This window comes from Electrophorus electricus, chromosome 20 (genome assembly GCF_013358815.1).
Source record: "Electrophorus electricus isolate fEleEle1 chromosome 20, fEleEle1.pri, whole genome shotgun sequence".
Lineage (NCBI taxonomy): Eukaryota > Metazoa > Chordata > Actinopteri > Gymnotiformes > Gymnotidae > Electrophorus > Electrophorus electricus.
In genome coordinates this window covers 2838922-2854299 of record NC_049554.1, presented here as the reverse complement: position 1 = coordinate 2854299, position 15378 = coordinate 2838922, and the positions used below count along the sequence as shown (strand labels likewise).

Here is a 15378-nt window from a genome sequence, read left to right as displayed (position 1 = left end):
TGATTGCAAATCCAGACAGATTCTGTGGCAGAAGCCAAATCACAGAGAAGGCAGTGGAGTTAGTGACAGCTGTGTAAATACAGAGCCAACAGAAAAGAAAAATCCTAACCTGCCCACCTCACACACACCACATCCCCCAAACATACCTGCCGGTGGCAGTTTGTTCACTCAGTGTTAGCGCTTCTTCCTCGGACAGCCGGCATTCTGTCCACCATCTGAGCACGGAGGCCAGCCTTCCTTACCAGCCGTGCCCACGCACCGTCGCCGAAGCCCACAAGGTATGATTTTACCTTCTACGCCCCTCCATAGTGAACAGCATCCTGGAATGAGTCTTAGCCTGGGTGCGACTGACGCTGGGGAAGCGGGCCGATCGATGTGTCTAAACTCTGCTCTGCTGGGATGTGTTCAAAGGTGTTTGGAGTTGAGGATGTACTGATGTGTTGATTAAGACCAGGCAGCTCCCGTGGGGTGAGCACGGCTCGCATACGGCTGTGCTGCAGATATTTTTATGTACTGACATGCTTCTTAAGATTATGAGCCAAAATGTGCTTGATTCGATGTTTCCGTTGTTTTTTGGTGTACTTAGGGTAAGCTGCAATTAGCTGCCTCTTGTTTTTCCCTTTTTGCATTTGGTGATCTGCTATTTACAGACAAAGCTTTACTAATAAGACAAAGTTTAGATAAATGGAAAATTTCATTTGGTTTTCCTCATTAGCTAATCAACTGTGTGGATTCACTACACTCAAGCATTTACACTTAACATTTTATCCCTAATTTGCTGGTTTCCAAAATCTGGAGAAAGTATTTAGTCGGGGAGCTCATTTGGAACCAGTTGTCTTCTGATGTTTTCAGAAAAATAAAATTTTTAAGAATGAAAACATGCTGATGCCTTGTAGTGCAAGATAGTAATTTAAGGAATCTAGTTTGTGCAGTCTTATGACAAAAATACAAGAAATAAGCTGCTACTTTATGTGAGTTCAGAAGTCAAATAGTGCACACTCAACTTTAGACCCCCAATCAACTTATCATTTGTTAAAATCACTCAGTGTTTATGTATGAATGTGCGTTCAGGATCAAATTGATTAGAGATGATTATTTGCTATTTACACTTCAAGGAAATATTCACATTTGTAGTGAATGTGTATGAGAAAACCTGTCTAACCAAATAAGTACACTGTCTACAATTACTTACGCATATACAGGCTCCCTAAGCAAGCTTTTTTTTTCATAGTTGAAGACAACGCTTTCGTAGATCTCAAACATGGACATAAATTAGGCCTGCTAGTGAATATTGGTATAAATGTATCTAGTTTGCACTTTTCAACTTTATGGTAGTAGTACTAGTTTTTTTTCTGGTGCCAAGTAAGGAGAGCTGAGAGGTGTTGGAGAGATTAATGTGTGTTGTCTCCAATGTAATGTCGCCTGAGTAATGTCTCCAAGCTATCACCTGAGCCACATCCAGTGCTAACTAAGTTACAAATCTGAACTCATGCAGAGGACTCATGGCCTTGATGATTTAGCTCGCTGAGGTTCAGGACGAAGCCCTACATTATTACAACAGCATGGTGGTCATATTTCATGGATAAAAGATTGCAGACACAGATAGAGAGATGCAACCTTTCTGAACATGCAAGTTCAGAAAGCATTATATACCTCCATATCAAATATCAAAACAACATGCTTGCTTTGGGAGATAATCAGAGCAATTTAACTCTGGAAGGGAGCCATTGTCCAGAATGAAAGCACTAATGATAAAGAATGTAATGAAAGCACGTTTATAAATAATGGACAAGGATGAAGCTTGTTTCAGCGTTACTACTACATATGGACCTGTTGTAGCAGTTACTGCTTTGCATTTATATAATAACTGATGTATAGCAGTGAAATGAGTAACTACACTTGTGAGAAACCCCAAAACAAATACTTTGTACAGGGTGTGTAATTCCCCCTCCAACCTCTAGGGAAGCTTTAAAAAAAAAAAAGGTCACTGATGGAAAAAACATGTTATTTACTAACTAGTGCAAAACAAAACAAAACAAAAACACTTTAGTTTTATTAACAAGTGGACCCTCTTTTATTGGCAGTAACCCTAACTGTCTGCTTTCTGAAGCAGCATTCTTTAAAGGTATTTAAAGGGTGATTAAAAGGTATTTTGGTCCATTTACACAAACACTGTTGAGGTCATGCATATTTGAGATATCTTGCTGGAACCACCTCACAGTGAACAAAGGGTTCTAGTGTGGTCTGTCTTCTGCAAACATAATGCTGTGTCGTATTACCAAAAGCAGTCTCTTTTGCGCCACAAGACATTGCAATGGTCGGTTTGTTTGTCATGGAAGAATGACCCTCCCTTTTAACCCGTGCGCCTGACTGTGAATTGATGGAGGCTTATGTTTTTTGTAAATATTCCTGAATCTCTTTGAGTCCTTTGGGATTCAACGGCTTTTCTTCAGCCCTCTCAAGGTGCTTTTGAGCCATATGGACTTGAACAGGGTTATGACGAGAAGAGCATGGAACCGATGGTGGTAGTGTGTGTGTTTTACATAGCTGGGAAGGTCCAGCCCATATTAGATTTGCCTGGAATACCTGACTTCAGTCTAGAGGTTTGCATACTTTTTCCATCAGTGACTTTGATTGTTGAAGCCACATAAAACATTTATTGTTTGGTTTTTTGTTTTTTTTTGTTTTTTTTTTATTTGTGTACATCTATTTATTACTTAAATGTATATAAGACCACATTTTAGGAGATATTCATGAAGAAATCCAAAGAATTCCCAAAGGTCCACAAACATTTTCTCCAAATATTTCTTCCTCTTTAAAAATGAGATAGAAGCACTAGATCTAGTGTAGAGTGTATTTTCCATATATCCAGCAGATGGCGCTGCACGCAGCGGTTCTGACTGTGGCCCTGCTAGGATCCTATTGTGGAGCCCCTCCGGTTGACCCTTCCTCCTATGACTTGAAGAACTACGACGTGGACTCGGACACGTGGGACAGCTACGGGGAACTCTATGACTACGACGACCTGGATGAGGAGGTGAGCGGATTGCAAACAGACCTTCGAACACCGATAGTTGGACACTGGACAGCAAGACCTTTCTTGAAACTTCCTTAATGTTGTTTTACATGATCAATATCGCTAATTTGTGCATTGCCCAGGCACAATATCACGGCTGCCTATAAACAGACTGATCGACAGGCTTGATTCTTGTGCAGATTGAAGTCGGGACCTTGGCTCCTCCTCCTTCTGTCACTCAACCACCTTCTCCAGTTGTTCATAAGCACTCCACCCAGGAGGTCACTCTTCCCCCAAGTCCCACCATGCCTGCTGTTCCTCCTACGCTGGACTTCCTGGGACCTGGGCTCTTTGGCCCAGGCACTGGCCTGGGTAAGTGAAGCTGTTGCTGTTTTTGGCAAGTGGAACTCGAGAAAGTTGCCTTGGCTGAAGATTCAGTCTGTCACATCTGATAATCTCATGAACGCATTCATTCCTATTATGTGTCTTCCCAAGTGCTCAACAGCCTATCATTGGTTAGCAGACTGGAGAAACCGTCTGAAAATGACAGTAGCGTCTCCATCACATCTACTGGGACTCCTGCACCCTCTTGTGGAGAATAATATTATGACACTGTTCGTCTGTAGGGATGCCTACTTGCCTGCTGTGTGTGTGTATCAGTGGCAGCGTGTACTGCGACGACGCTGACCTGACTCAGGTTCCCCCTCTGCCCAAGGAGACGACACACTTCTATGCCCGCTTCAACAAGCTCACTGAGGTTAAGTCCAAGGACTTCCTAAACCTGAGTAAGATGTTCACACATTTTCCGCCTCCCTCTGCCAAGTCTTTCAGTCTTAGTGCTTGTGTATAGCTCTGCACCGTTCTTGAAAAGACTGAAAAGGTTTGGGATTTGAAAGTACTTATTTTCAAACCTGAAAAAAAAATGGAAATGTAGGGAAATGTAGGTTTTTTTTTTGTTGTTAAATTATACTAAGATTTTAAGTCTGCTTTTAAGAAAGAAGTCTGTAGATATTCTGATATTCTCTGCTGTAGTGTAGTCTTCCTGAAGTATATCACATTTTTCATATTTTTCTTGCCCGTTATACAATGAATTATTTTAGCCAAAAGCAAGCTCAATATAGAAAGTCTACAGTGTCAAAAAATAAGCACACTGGAAAAGCACTCTGGGTTTGTGAAAAATGCTATATAAATCGAACATATTATTATTGTTATTATCATTATTATTGTTGTTATTATTATTATTATTATTATTATTATTAACTCTTTAAATGATCTGGAACTTTATCATGAGCATAGGACAAGACTTCTGCTTAGCACGGATCTAATATTTTTAATTAACAGCAATTCTATCCTCATTTCCTCTATAAACAGACATATTTGACAGCTGTGCATGACCAACATCTAAGTGATCCACAGTCTCCTCATACTGCCCTACAAAACCACATCGGGTCTGTGTTCTCAGATCAGCTGAAACGGATAGACCTCACAGGGAATCAGATTTCTGCGCTGGACGAGGACGCATTCCGCTCCCTCCCACAGCTCCAGGACCTGCTGCTGGCTGACAACAGCCTCCAGGTCCTGCCTGAGCTACCAGACACCATGAGACACATTGACGTCCGCAACAACCGTCTGAGAAGTGCTGGCATGCACAGAGAGGCTTTTAAGGTGAGGGGCAGGATGGGGCGCAGACAGAGCAGGAGCACATTCACATTCAGCCATTTGGGGCCTCAAACTTCAAAGCCTGTGTTTTCTTTATCTTCTAGTTTTTAGGTTCTAAGACAAAGTAACATGTTTATTTTAAACAAAAATTCCACCTACAATATGTCGCACAGGAAAAGTTTGAGAAATTAAGGCCCTGCTTCTAAACTGGGTTGGCTTTCGGTGAATCGCAAATTGCAAATTAATGCCTTGACAGTATCAAATGTTTCTGTTGTTTCACTAAAGGCTCTCTTAGACTGAAGACCTGCTCACTGGCTTTTAACAATCAACACTAAACCATTTCACCACAGTTTGGGCACCATGGAGTTGCACTATTGGCTATCTCATTTCCTTCACCTTTCTAAACTTCTCAACAGGAAATGAAAGACCTGCAGTTCTTGTACTTGTCGGATAACCAGCTGGACTACATCCCCGTTCCTCTGCCTGACAGTCTTCGAGTGCTTCACCTGCAGGTTCCAGATTAACGCACTTTACATTTCACTGCCAGTAAATCAGAAGAAAAGCCAGTGCCCTGGTGTGACCTTTTCACTGTCAAACAGTGAAAATGTATGCGACCCAGCTATGTGAGGCAGGTCGTCAGTGCAGTATGCAGATAGCGTTTTATTTTCTAATGATTCTGGATTTTCCCCTTTGTACATGGGGCAGGTTTGACTTAGTGCGGCTTTGTTTACTAAGCAAGTTTCATAAGCCAAATTCTGTCCACAAATCATGGGATATTTGCAGACTTCCTTAAAGTGATTGGAATAGTAATAAACTATCATTTCTTGTTAAATTTTAATGAAATATCAAGGCGACGGTTAGTGTAAAAGTACGAAATAATAATATTCTGCTGCAGGCTTGGGTGGTTCAATAATTTATGATCAAATCCTGCTTAAGGGAATATTCTGCTGCTTTGCTGGGTCAAAGCAATAATATGGTACCTTATTGCACATATAAATATATTAAAAATGTAAAATAATGTTTATGCAGAAAAAAAACCCACAGCTGAACTAACACCTGAAGTGTTAAATTAACTCTTGCAGCTGCGTCTAAGACAGCGGTTTTGGGTGTGTACACAATGTTCTCTAACTGACGGTATATGTTGGGTTTCCTGATTATCGTAATAAGTGTCTTCCTCTTGCATCACTGCCAGAACAACAACATCCAGAGCCTGAACCAAGACACCTTCTGCAACAGCCATGACATCAACTATGTGCGCAAGGCTCTAGAAGACATCAGGTTGGACAGCAACCCCGTGGACATCAGTCGCTACACCCAGGCCTACGTCTGCCTCCCGCGGCTACCTGTGGGTAGCCCGTACTGAGATTTGGGGTGGGATCTTGTGTTATTGCTGTGTATTGGATTTAAAAGGACTGCTGTAACAACTCTATTTTATGTTTATATACATACCTCTCTAATTCAGTCACTGCTGAAAATCTTTACATAACATTAAAATCTTAAAATGTTCAATACACAGTCTCATTTCTGTTTCATTTGTGGTCTGAGAGAGTGTTTTCAATTAACGTCCCAGGACTGTAGTGGTATCTATTAGTTTATTGTGTAACTTTATGGATTAATAGGCATATAAGAAACTGGTTTTGCCTGTACAATTACTTGAGCAGTTCTATATAAGCACCAGAGGGTGGCGAACTCCTCCTTTATTTTGAATGTGTTTCAGTAAAAGCATGTGTTTCCAGCAAGAATCCCTTGTATTTTAAGAGCAAGTACCATTCAATCAGTATCGATACACAAGACTGTTGCCCCCACTGTATTTGGACAAATGAATTAGATATACAGCTTCCTAGTCTGCTTTTGACAACCACGATGTCAAAGTTGACTGTGTAGCGTCTTGTGAGCCGCACAAGTCCGCTTTGAGTCTTTAGAACTGCACATATCGTCAGCTAGGTTATGTCTATTTTTACATAATTTCTTGTATGTGCCACAGGTGGTTGTAAGGGTTACTTAGCAACTCTCAAATATTTATAGTTTGACATTTACACATGCACAGAATGTAAAGACCCATGTAAACTGTTTAAAGTAGGAGTCTGAATATCTGTACTGACACCATTAATGCAAAAGTTGCTGAATGAATACAGATTTGACTAACTCTTCAGCAGATGAGTGAGAAGAAATAGGTCAACATCGTGTTCTTATAAGACAAGGAGTAGTCTACGACCATATACATGACCATACAGGTCCTTCCTGTGTTCGTACGCATCCCTAATCTTGCTCCCAGAGCCGAGACACCTTTCAACCGATCAGTTAATGTCACCTCGTGGCAAAGATTCATGCTGCCATATTGAACTAAAGCCATAAGACTGTAAGAAACCCTGAAAGATTTTTGTTGTTGGAAAGAAAAGGGTCTGTTCCAGCCCTCTTCATTCAGCTGTGCACCCAGCACTGCTGCTCTGGCTGCCTTCCACAGCCTGCCGGACTGCACTCCATCACTGGACGAGACGAGGATGAGTGCTTGCCAGGGCTTCAGATCTCCCACTCAGGCTGGGAATCGGCACAGAACCTCTTCCTCCTTTATTTATTCATGTGTGTGTGTGTGTGTGTGTGTGTGTGTTTTCTTCTTCTTCTTCTTTTTCTTTTCTCCATCCTCACTTTGTTGACTTGTACCGTTCTCCTGTCGTCTTTTCCGTGCAGGCTGAACCTTCTGTGCCCATGCCACCTCCCAGCAACTGTTTGTGTTTGACTCACCTACTGAATAAAAATGTGTGAAAAGCCCCCCGGCTGCGGCAGCTGAGAGGGGGAGGGGAACGTCCATTCCTAGCCTCCACACAGTGACTAATGACTAGATGAAGAGGCGTGGTGATGGGTGGGGGAGGGGGAGGAGAGGCGTGGTGATGGGTGGGGGAGGGGGAGGAGAGGCGTGGTGATGGGTGGGGGAGGGGGAGGAGAGGCGTGGTGATGGGTGGGGGAGGGGGAGGAGAGGCGTGGTGATGGGTGGGGGAGGGGGGGAGAGGCGTGGTGATGGGTGGGGGAGGGGGAGGAGAGGCGTGGTGATGGGTGGGGGAGGGGGAGGAGAGGCGTGGTGATGGGTGGGGGAGGGGGAGGAGAGGCATGGTGATGGGTGGGGGAGGGGGAGGAGAGGCGTGGTGATGGGTGGGGGAGGGGGAGGAGAGGCGTGGTGATGGGTGGGGGAGGGGGAGGGGACGCAAGGAAGTTCCCGTGGAAACTGTATCCGCAAGCAGAAGTGACCTAACCTCTGCCACACATCTGGGGGTGTGAGGCGGGGGACTCACTGCCGTTCGATTTGTTTCCCTCTCTCTCTCTCTCTCTTTCTCTCATCCTTTTCTCTCACTCTTATCACTTTTTGCTGCTTAGCTTGCATGGATTCACATGCGCTGCTCCTCCTTCAGCAGTTCTTTGGTCTCTATCATTCTGTCTACTTAGCATTCCTCTGTCGCTCCTGTTTCAGTTTCAGTTCTTGTTTGCCATCATCCTAATCTGCATTACATCACCGTATCATTTTCTCTTTCTCTCTTTTTATCCCATTCTCTATTCTCTCTCTCCTTCTCTCTCTCCACACTTGCCAGTATGGAGCTCCACCCCTTCTCCCTGCAGTATTTGATATATGAAGGTGACCTTGCGATCTGCCTGTATTTTACGCATTGATTGCATTCCTCGGAGGGACCTGGGCACCTCCCTCCCACACTCTTCCTGATGGGGAGGGGCGGCACATAGGTGCATATTGTGCGGGGGTGTAGTTCGGCGCACTGTGCGTGCGTGCATGTGTGTGTGTGTGTGTGTGTGTGTGTGTGTGTGTGTGTGTGTGTGTGTGTGTGTGTGGAGGGCAGGGCAAGGAATGAGGCTAGCCAAGCAGGAACGTGTAAAATCTGCATCCATCCACCCGTCAGTGAGCCGAGCCGCCCTGAGCTATGGAATAACTGTGCCGAGCCTCCTGTTCCTGATGAACACATTCATTCTGACCTGCTACACACCCCCACACACAAACACACATGCACATGCAGTTACATCCTCTACACAGTGGTCTTTCGAACAGCGGCGGCGGTTAACAGCGCTGTTTGGCGTTGACTGTGAGTTCATCAGTGTGCTGTTCCTGCCAGTGTCACTGGTGTGGTGACCTCAATGGCTGATGCATTATGATATTAGGATGTGGTGTGTCTCACATTGTAATCTGTCTTGATCTTTATGCAGAATTGTGACGGTTTGCGTTTACATGGTTGCGGACTCGCTGTTTCTGCAGACGATCATCCATCATGCCCGTAGTGAAAGCAATTAAATAATGGAAAAACATGTCTGCTTTGTACCCCTCTATTCATTTTATAGACAAAAGGCAATCAGACCAATTGAGACTTCAAAGAAGTCATAGTTTCTGCTGCAGTTCAGAAAGCGGTGTGTGAGGGGAGAGGAGAAAGTATAAAAGTAACAAAAAAGCAAACAGTGGGAAAGGGGGAGGGGAGAGAGAGAGAGAGAGAGAGAGAGAGAGAGAGAGAGAGAGAGAGCCAAGGAATGGCCAGGCAGCAGGCAGAATGCGTGGGCGAGCGAGCGGCACGGGTGTGCGCATGCACTCACAATCAATAACAAATCGCAATATGGACAGACACAGAGAGAGCGATAGAGGGGAAAAAATGAGAAACAGAAAGAGAGAGAGAGAGAGAGAGAGAGAGAGAGAGAGAGAGAAGGATCCATCAGCAATAGGGGCATGAGGAGAACAAGGGAGAACAGTAGATCATTAAGATGCTGCAGTGTGGCTAGTTTCCCTCATCACCCCTTACAGAATTGTTCATTATACCCACAGCATCTCCTATTAGCACTTAACACATTTCGCTGCTATGCATGCAGATCTGCTTTGAAGCCACGCTGTCATTGACTGAACAATGAGACGCGCTATTGTGCTTCTCACATGAGTGGGATTCTTGCACAGGAGCTGTACTGACTTGATAAAATCACATCATTGCTGTGGTCCCATGGCAGACACAGTCGATTGGAGTGCCCCTCCATTCAGGAAGAGAATTCAGACAGGAAGAGATAATTCCTTCATATCAAATCTTCCCCACTCACTCATAACACACGCAAGCGTATAAAACTGCTTTGGGACAAGCATGGGGAAGTGTGGGGTCACGCTCGAGTCTGGAGGCAGCCCTTGTGCTTTGTGTCTTGCTGGAAAGCGAAGCCTGTGCTTACACAAAGAGACACATCCCAGATCCCCGGAAGCACACGCACTCGCTGGGATCGCTTCCTTTTGTGGAGAAGGTATGCACAGAGTGCGGGTACCTCTGGCTGAGCCTCACAGAGCATGCTTCGCACCCAGAGAGGATTATGGGAAAGTGGTTGGGATGGGTGGGGGTGATGCCGCTCAGATACAGAAACAGGCTCCCCTCTTGCCCTTGGTTGGCCAAGTATGGTAGCCTGCAGGGACATCTTCAGAAACAGGTCTGTTTTTAAATTGATGGTGGTGGCTGTCTTCTGTTTGCATGGTCATCTATTTAAGGCAAGGTTTACTTGACTGAGTGACTGGCAGAAACAGCGTCCCACTCTAACAGATGATCATCCCTACAGATAATGTATGCATTTTCACTTCATTTGTGATGATTACAAAATGGCATCTAATGCTGCTGAACAAAAAAATATTATTAGTCCTTGGTTGAAAGGATGAAAGCTTAAAGACCATGATGAGGTGCTAGATGGGTAAAAGCTTTTAGCGCAGCAGAGGGGAAAACAATAGCTTGGGAGAGCTTGTCAAATGGTCAAGGGAGATTATAAAATATGAATTCATTCAAATGGAAACATAGGCCATGGTTTTTATTTGATAGCACTTGAAACTCATATATATATATATATATATATATATAGAGAGAGAGAGAGAGAGAAAGAGAGAGAGAGAGAGAGAGAGAGATTGAAGTGAAGTACACAGAGTTTTCAAAGTTGCAAGAAAGCACTTTGCTTGCTAATATAGAATCTAAATCAGATTTATGTAAGACAGGGCCACAGGCCAAACACTGACATTCAGACGATATATCCGCAGTTGATATGCAAGTGTTTAAATGCCTTTTTAAGCACAGTGTAATATCTGTTACATTTACATTTACATTTACATTTATGGCATTTGGCAGATGCTCTTATCCAGAGCGACTTATAAAAGTGCTTTGTCATTTACTCATGGAATGTGTCCTAGCCTGTACAGGAGGTTAGTAGGTCCAAGATACCATTGAACTAGAATGCTGTTGAAATACAGGGATTAATGCTGATATCTAGAAGTGCAAAACACATATGAGCTCTATAAACAGACAACAATAAGTGCAATAAACAATAAATAAGTTTCAGTTAGTCAACACAGGAGCAGGGTCAGTGGCCATTTAAATATTCTACAAATAGATGGGTCTTCAGTCTATGTTTGAGGAATGCAAGGGACTCTGCTGTCTGAACAGCAAGCAGAAGCTTGTTCTACTATCTAGGAGCCAGGACAGAGAATAGTCTCGATGCTTGGCTTCCATGAGACTTGAAGCATGCTATTTGAAGTTGAGCTGTACTTGAGGTTCTAAGTACTCGAGGGATGGATTGGGTTTTGATCATAAAAATTACCTGATATTACCCTGCATTATGAAATTCAGAACAGCATAATTTATGGCATTTAGGTGACACTTTTATCCCAAGTGACTTACAATTATGTCTGAAATCAACTTGAGCAATTGAGGGTTAAGGGTCTTGCTCAGGAGCCCCACAGTGCCAAGTTGTCAGTGGTGGGGCTTGAACTGGCAACCTTCTGATTACAAGTTGAGTACCTTAAGCACTGAGCTACCACTGCGTATTGAGCTGTTCTCTCTTTAATATGCAAATTGTAATATCTTAAGCCCAATATAAGAACACAGATAATGTGAAGAGGTCATAAAGGTCACTTTAGTCTTTTTACCTACAGTATATAACCCTATAGTTAGAGTTAGGGTCAGTCCAAAGTGAAGTTTAAATTTAAATTTGTGGTATCTTCTGGAATTTTACGAATTTTAGCCCTTCTTTGATTCCAGCTATCAGAAGGTCTGGAAATGTATCAATCCTGAGTGTCACTTCTAAACAATTTGCTGTAATGGGACGACTGCCTCGTGTTTTAAATCTCATATCACCCTGAAAGCAATAGCTGATGCAAGTCGGCATCGCAGCCGTTTTTTGCCTGAGGATGAATTAATAACAGAGACAGATTGAGTTTAAACTGGGCATCGTTAGCAGAGCTGTTAATCAGCTCTACATCTGTGCTCTGCACACTCCTATCAGTGCTACAGAGCAGAAGTGCTGCTTAGCCAGATGCTCTGATTGGACTTTATTGCTGGCCTCACACACGCTCAAGCGTCCATTAAAAAGCTGCAGGCATGAGGGCAAGGCAGGTCAGAGGTCACACACCTTTACTCGTTTCTCTGCTCTCTCCTGTGAGCTGTTAATGGTTTTTTTTATACTGTGGATATGGACTATGGTTGACAGCTATCAAATTGCTGTTATAGTACTCATGGCCCTGTGTGTGTGTGTGTGTGTGTGTGTGTGTGTGTGTGTGTGTGTATGTATATATATATATATATATATATATATATATATATATATATATATATATATATATATATATATATATATATATATATGAGTGTGCATGTTGGTGTTAAATAGTATCATTATCATCAATATCATTGTCAGTATCACTTCCCAAATGCTGTGTGATGTAAGTAAAGTAACATGCATGTTCATGCCAAAACTACACCTGTCCACTAGCGGACTACCAGAGTAGGAAACAACTGAGGAGGTGCAACTGATCTAAGAGTTTTACTTCTGGGGTCTTTTATGGGTGTTCTTACATTAACATTACACTGGGTCATTTTTTAACAGATCTTTATGCCATGTTTTCACATCCTTAAAAATGAGACTACAGCGTCATGTCTATCCTTTCATTCTGTTGTTGTACAGCAAGACCTATCCGTTCTGTGTGAGAATGATTAAATGTTGCCAGTTGGTCCTTGGCCTTTGAGCTGAGGTGGACTCATAAAGCACAGAAAGGCTTAAATCCCCAGATGGTGTGTCTGTGTAGTACCCTCAGCACCCAAACAGACGGAGGTACCGTTTGGGTTTGTGGTCAATATTGTGGTGTCATGAGTTTGCAACCAAGGCTTTAGACAGTCTCTACAATCCAGTAATCACAAATGGAGCCCTGACAAAAGACTTCCACCTCACCCTGCCCCCCCGGACCATTAATTTCAGTACAAGTCTGGTCTGCCATTCTTGCTGCCTCTGAGGTATTGATCCATAGAGAATTGACTGCTCGGTTTACTGACTTGTGGGACGCAGGGTGGGGACGCAAGCTAGTCCTCATCCTGCGCATCGAGGAAAGATGTCCTGGCAGGCAAAAGAACTCAAGCTTGCCAAAGGAAAAATAAGAAGGCTCGTCTTAGACTACTCAGGGCCATGTTGCACAGCTGGGACGGTGCAGAAGGCACTTTTATTGGGGCTTTTAAGCACTGGTCACAGCAGTCAACATTAAGCTATCGCATGCTCTATATATAGGCATTGATGAATTATTTACTAATGTTTGTCTCAGACGTGTATAAAACCACCAATCTTAACGTGTCATGTTATCTGTAATGTAATTATTCTACTCCTTTAAAATAACGGTCTCTCACGTACAGTGCTAATCATGAGCAATTTGTACCATGAAAAAGGCTACTTTTCAAACAATCTAGACTCAAGGAGTTGTAGCAAAAAGGGTCAATTAATATTTAAGCAGTGCTTAGGGCAACCCAGATTCACATGCACATAAATATCTTACAAGCAATGCATGTAGCTCCCAGTATGCACTATTTTTGTTATGTCCCATTTAAGCCTCACAGAGGAATTATTGGAGGTTTTCAAATAGGTCCCTAATTTTCCCAGTCTTCTGCCTGTTTCTACGGATAATGCTCTATGCACAGTACGCGTATAATGCAGTGACACTTTCGTGTCAAAATACATCCAGAAAGAGTTTTTATAGTATTGTGTTTGTTTGTTTTTTTCTCTTTTTTGTTTTGTTTTTTGTTGAGCCGTTTTTTTTTTTTCTCAAAAAGAAAAATCACATCCATAGAGATGGCTACAGGATAAAAGAGTTTACTGGAAGCAGCCCATCTCAGTGGGTGGGATGCAATAGAAGCAGACTAGCTCTGAGGGGAAAAGCAACACTTTGTTTCGTAATGGGGTACATGTTTATTTTGGTGCGTCTTCCATGCAGAAATTCTCCCTGTTTTAATAACAGTAAGTCGATGAGCAAACAGCAGCACGCCAGAGGCGTGAGTGAGCAGAGCTACAGTACAGCCCTTTCATCTTTGGTTCAAAAACAAACTCTGCTCATTACAGCATCGCTTAGCTTCTGCAGAAAATGGCTCGGAACCTCCCAATCGCTTCACACAGATCAGTGAGATATATCACAGCAGTACGACACAGAGACCTTGGCTAACGTCGAGCCTATTTCTGATGAGTGATATAATGATTGCAGATGTTCAAAGGCTTTAGCGAAAACTGTCGATGTTTAGTGTGATGGGGGTGTTGGATAATTATGTAAGATTTAATGACAGAGATAGTTTTGCTCCTGCCGGATCTTCCACTTACTGTTTTTTTATTTCTTATTCTTGGGAATGAGGAAATCAAAGTTATGTCCAAGACAAGCTCGATCCAAACATCAGGATTTTTGAAAAGAACTTAATTGGAACATTCTTTTTTTTTCCCTCCATTTTTCCTGAAACGGTTTTCTCAGCAGTTGAATGGAAAGAGATTTTTCTGTGACTTTAGGGCCAAAAATAAAAGTGCATTTCCTCCTCTTCCTCCACTCACTTCCCCACTGAAAAAAAAAAGAGTTATGATTTCCCAATAGCACTGTGTCTGCTAGCTAAATGTAAATTCTTATGTTAATAAACTTTTAATAAATAAACAATCAAACAAATGTTTTATCATCCTCACCATATAGATTTTTCCTGCTGGAAATGCTGTGGGGAATTGACCAGTGTGTCATCTTTTCAAAACACGGCCTGGCCCACGACATGCTGGCTGTTAGGATATCTCCAACCCCGCCCTCCAGTCAGGCCTCTGGACGGATCTCTCCAACCCCAAACCCCCCCCCCCCTCCACGCTCCAATCAGGCTTCTGTTCTGAGTGGCCCTCAAGGGTAGCTGTGATCCGGGACCCTATGGGACCAGCTGTGTGAAGCTAAAGAGGACGGCTCACTGACATTCTGGCAGGGCATTCCATAAATAAGCAGCCGGCTGTCCGTGACCCCCGGCGTGACAGTGATGTGGTATCTGAAGCGTTGTCACACATGTTGAGCTCATTGGCCCTACAGGAGTGCTACGAAGCTACGGCAAGAGATAAGGGACAGACCGTCGTAACGGGTACGGAAGCTTATGTTTCTCCTTTTTTTTCTCTCTGATTAATACGTCAGCACGACACACACCATGCTCGCTGCACCCCCCCCCCGTCCAGGTGCTGGTTTGTTTGTGTCTGCTAACAAGGAGAGCTGGGTGTTTGGGTGCTATCGGTGTTCATATTTCCATTCATGAAGCTAATTATGAATTCAGAGAAGTGTTTGTGCATGCAATGAGTCAGGAAGGCAACTGCGCCTCAGTAAAGATTTTCTTTTCCTGTTGGAGTCAACAGGCACATTATACTGGAGGATATGACATGTCTGCACACGTGAC

General features: G+C 43.2%; 1 protein-coding gene across 4 annotated transcripts; it reads left to right on the top strand.

Moving 5' to 3' along the window:
* Window positions 1-203: 203 nt before the first annotated feature.
* On the top strand, window positions 204-6186 carry optc (opticin). 4 transcript variants are annotated; one of them, XM_027028559.2, is made up of 7 exons: window positions 204-278; window positions 2876-3037; window positions 3217-3388; window positions 3643-3801; window positions 4479-4681; window positions 5092-5187; window positions 5868-6186. In XM_027028559.2, the coding sequence occupies exons 2-7, from the start codon at window positions 2876-2878 to the stop codon at window positions 6036-6038; spliced, it is 963 nt and encodes a 320-aa protein (XP_026884360.2). In that variant the 5' UTR covers window positions 204-278; the 3' UTR covers window positions 6039-6186. The 4 variants fall into 4 exon arrangements, with proteins under 4 accessions (XP_026884360.2, XP_035376384.1, XP_026884358.2 ...); XM_035520491.1 differs by having other exon boundaries at window positions 216-278; window positions 2873-3037; XM_027028557.2 differs by lacking the exon at window positions 204-278 and adding an exon at window positions 2309-2603.
* The last annotated feature ends 9192 nt before the right edge of the window (window positions 6187-15378 follow it).

Coding starts and splice junctions, on each gene's coding strand:
- optc (XM_027028558.2), top strand. CDS start 2,511: ATGGAACCGATGGTGGTAGTGTGTGTGTTTTACATAGCTGGGAAGGTC. Junction 3,802..4,478: donor CAAGGACTTCCTAAACCTGA/GTAAGATGTTCA, acceptor CTGTGTTCTCAG/ATCAGCTGAAACGGATAGAC. Junction 4,682..5,091: donor TGCACAGAGAGGCTTTTAAG/GTGAGGGGCAGG, acceptor ACTTCTCAACAG/GAAATGAAAGACCTGCAGTT.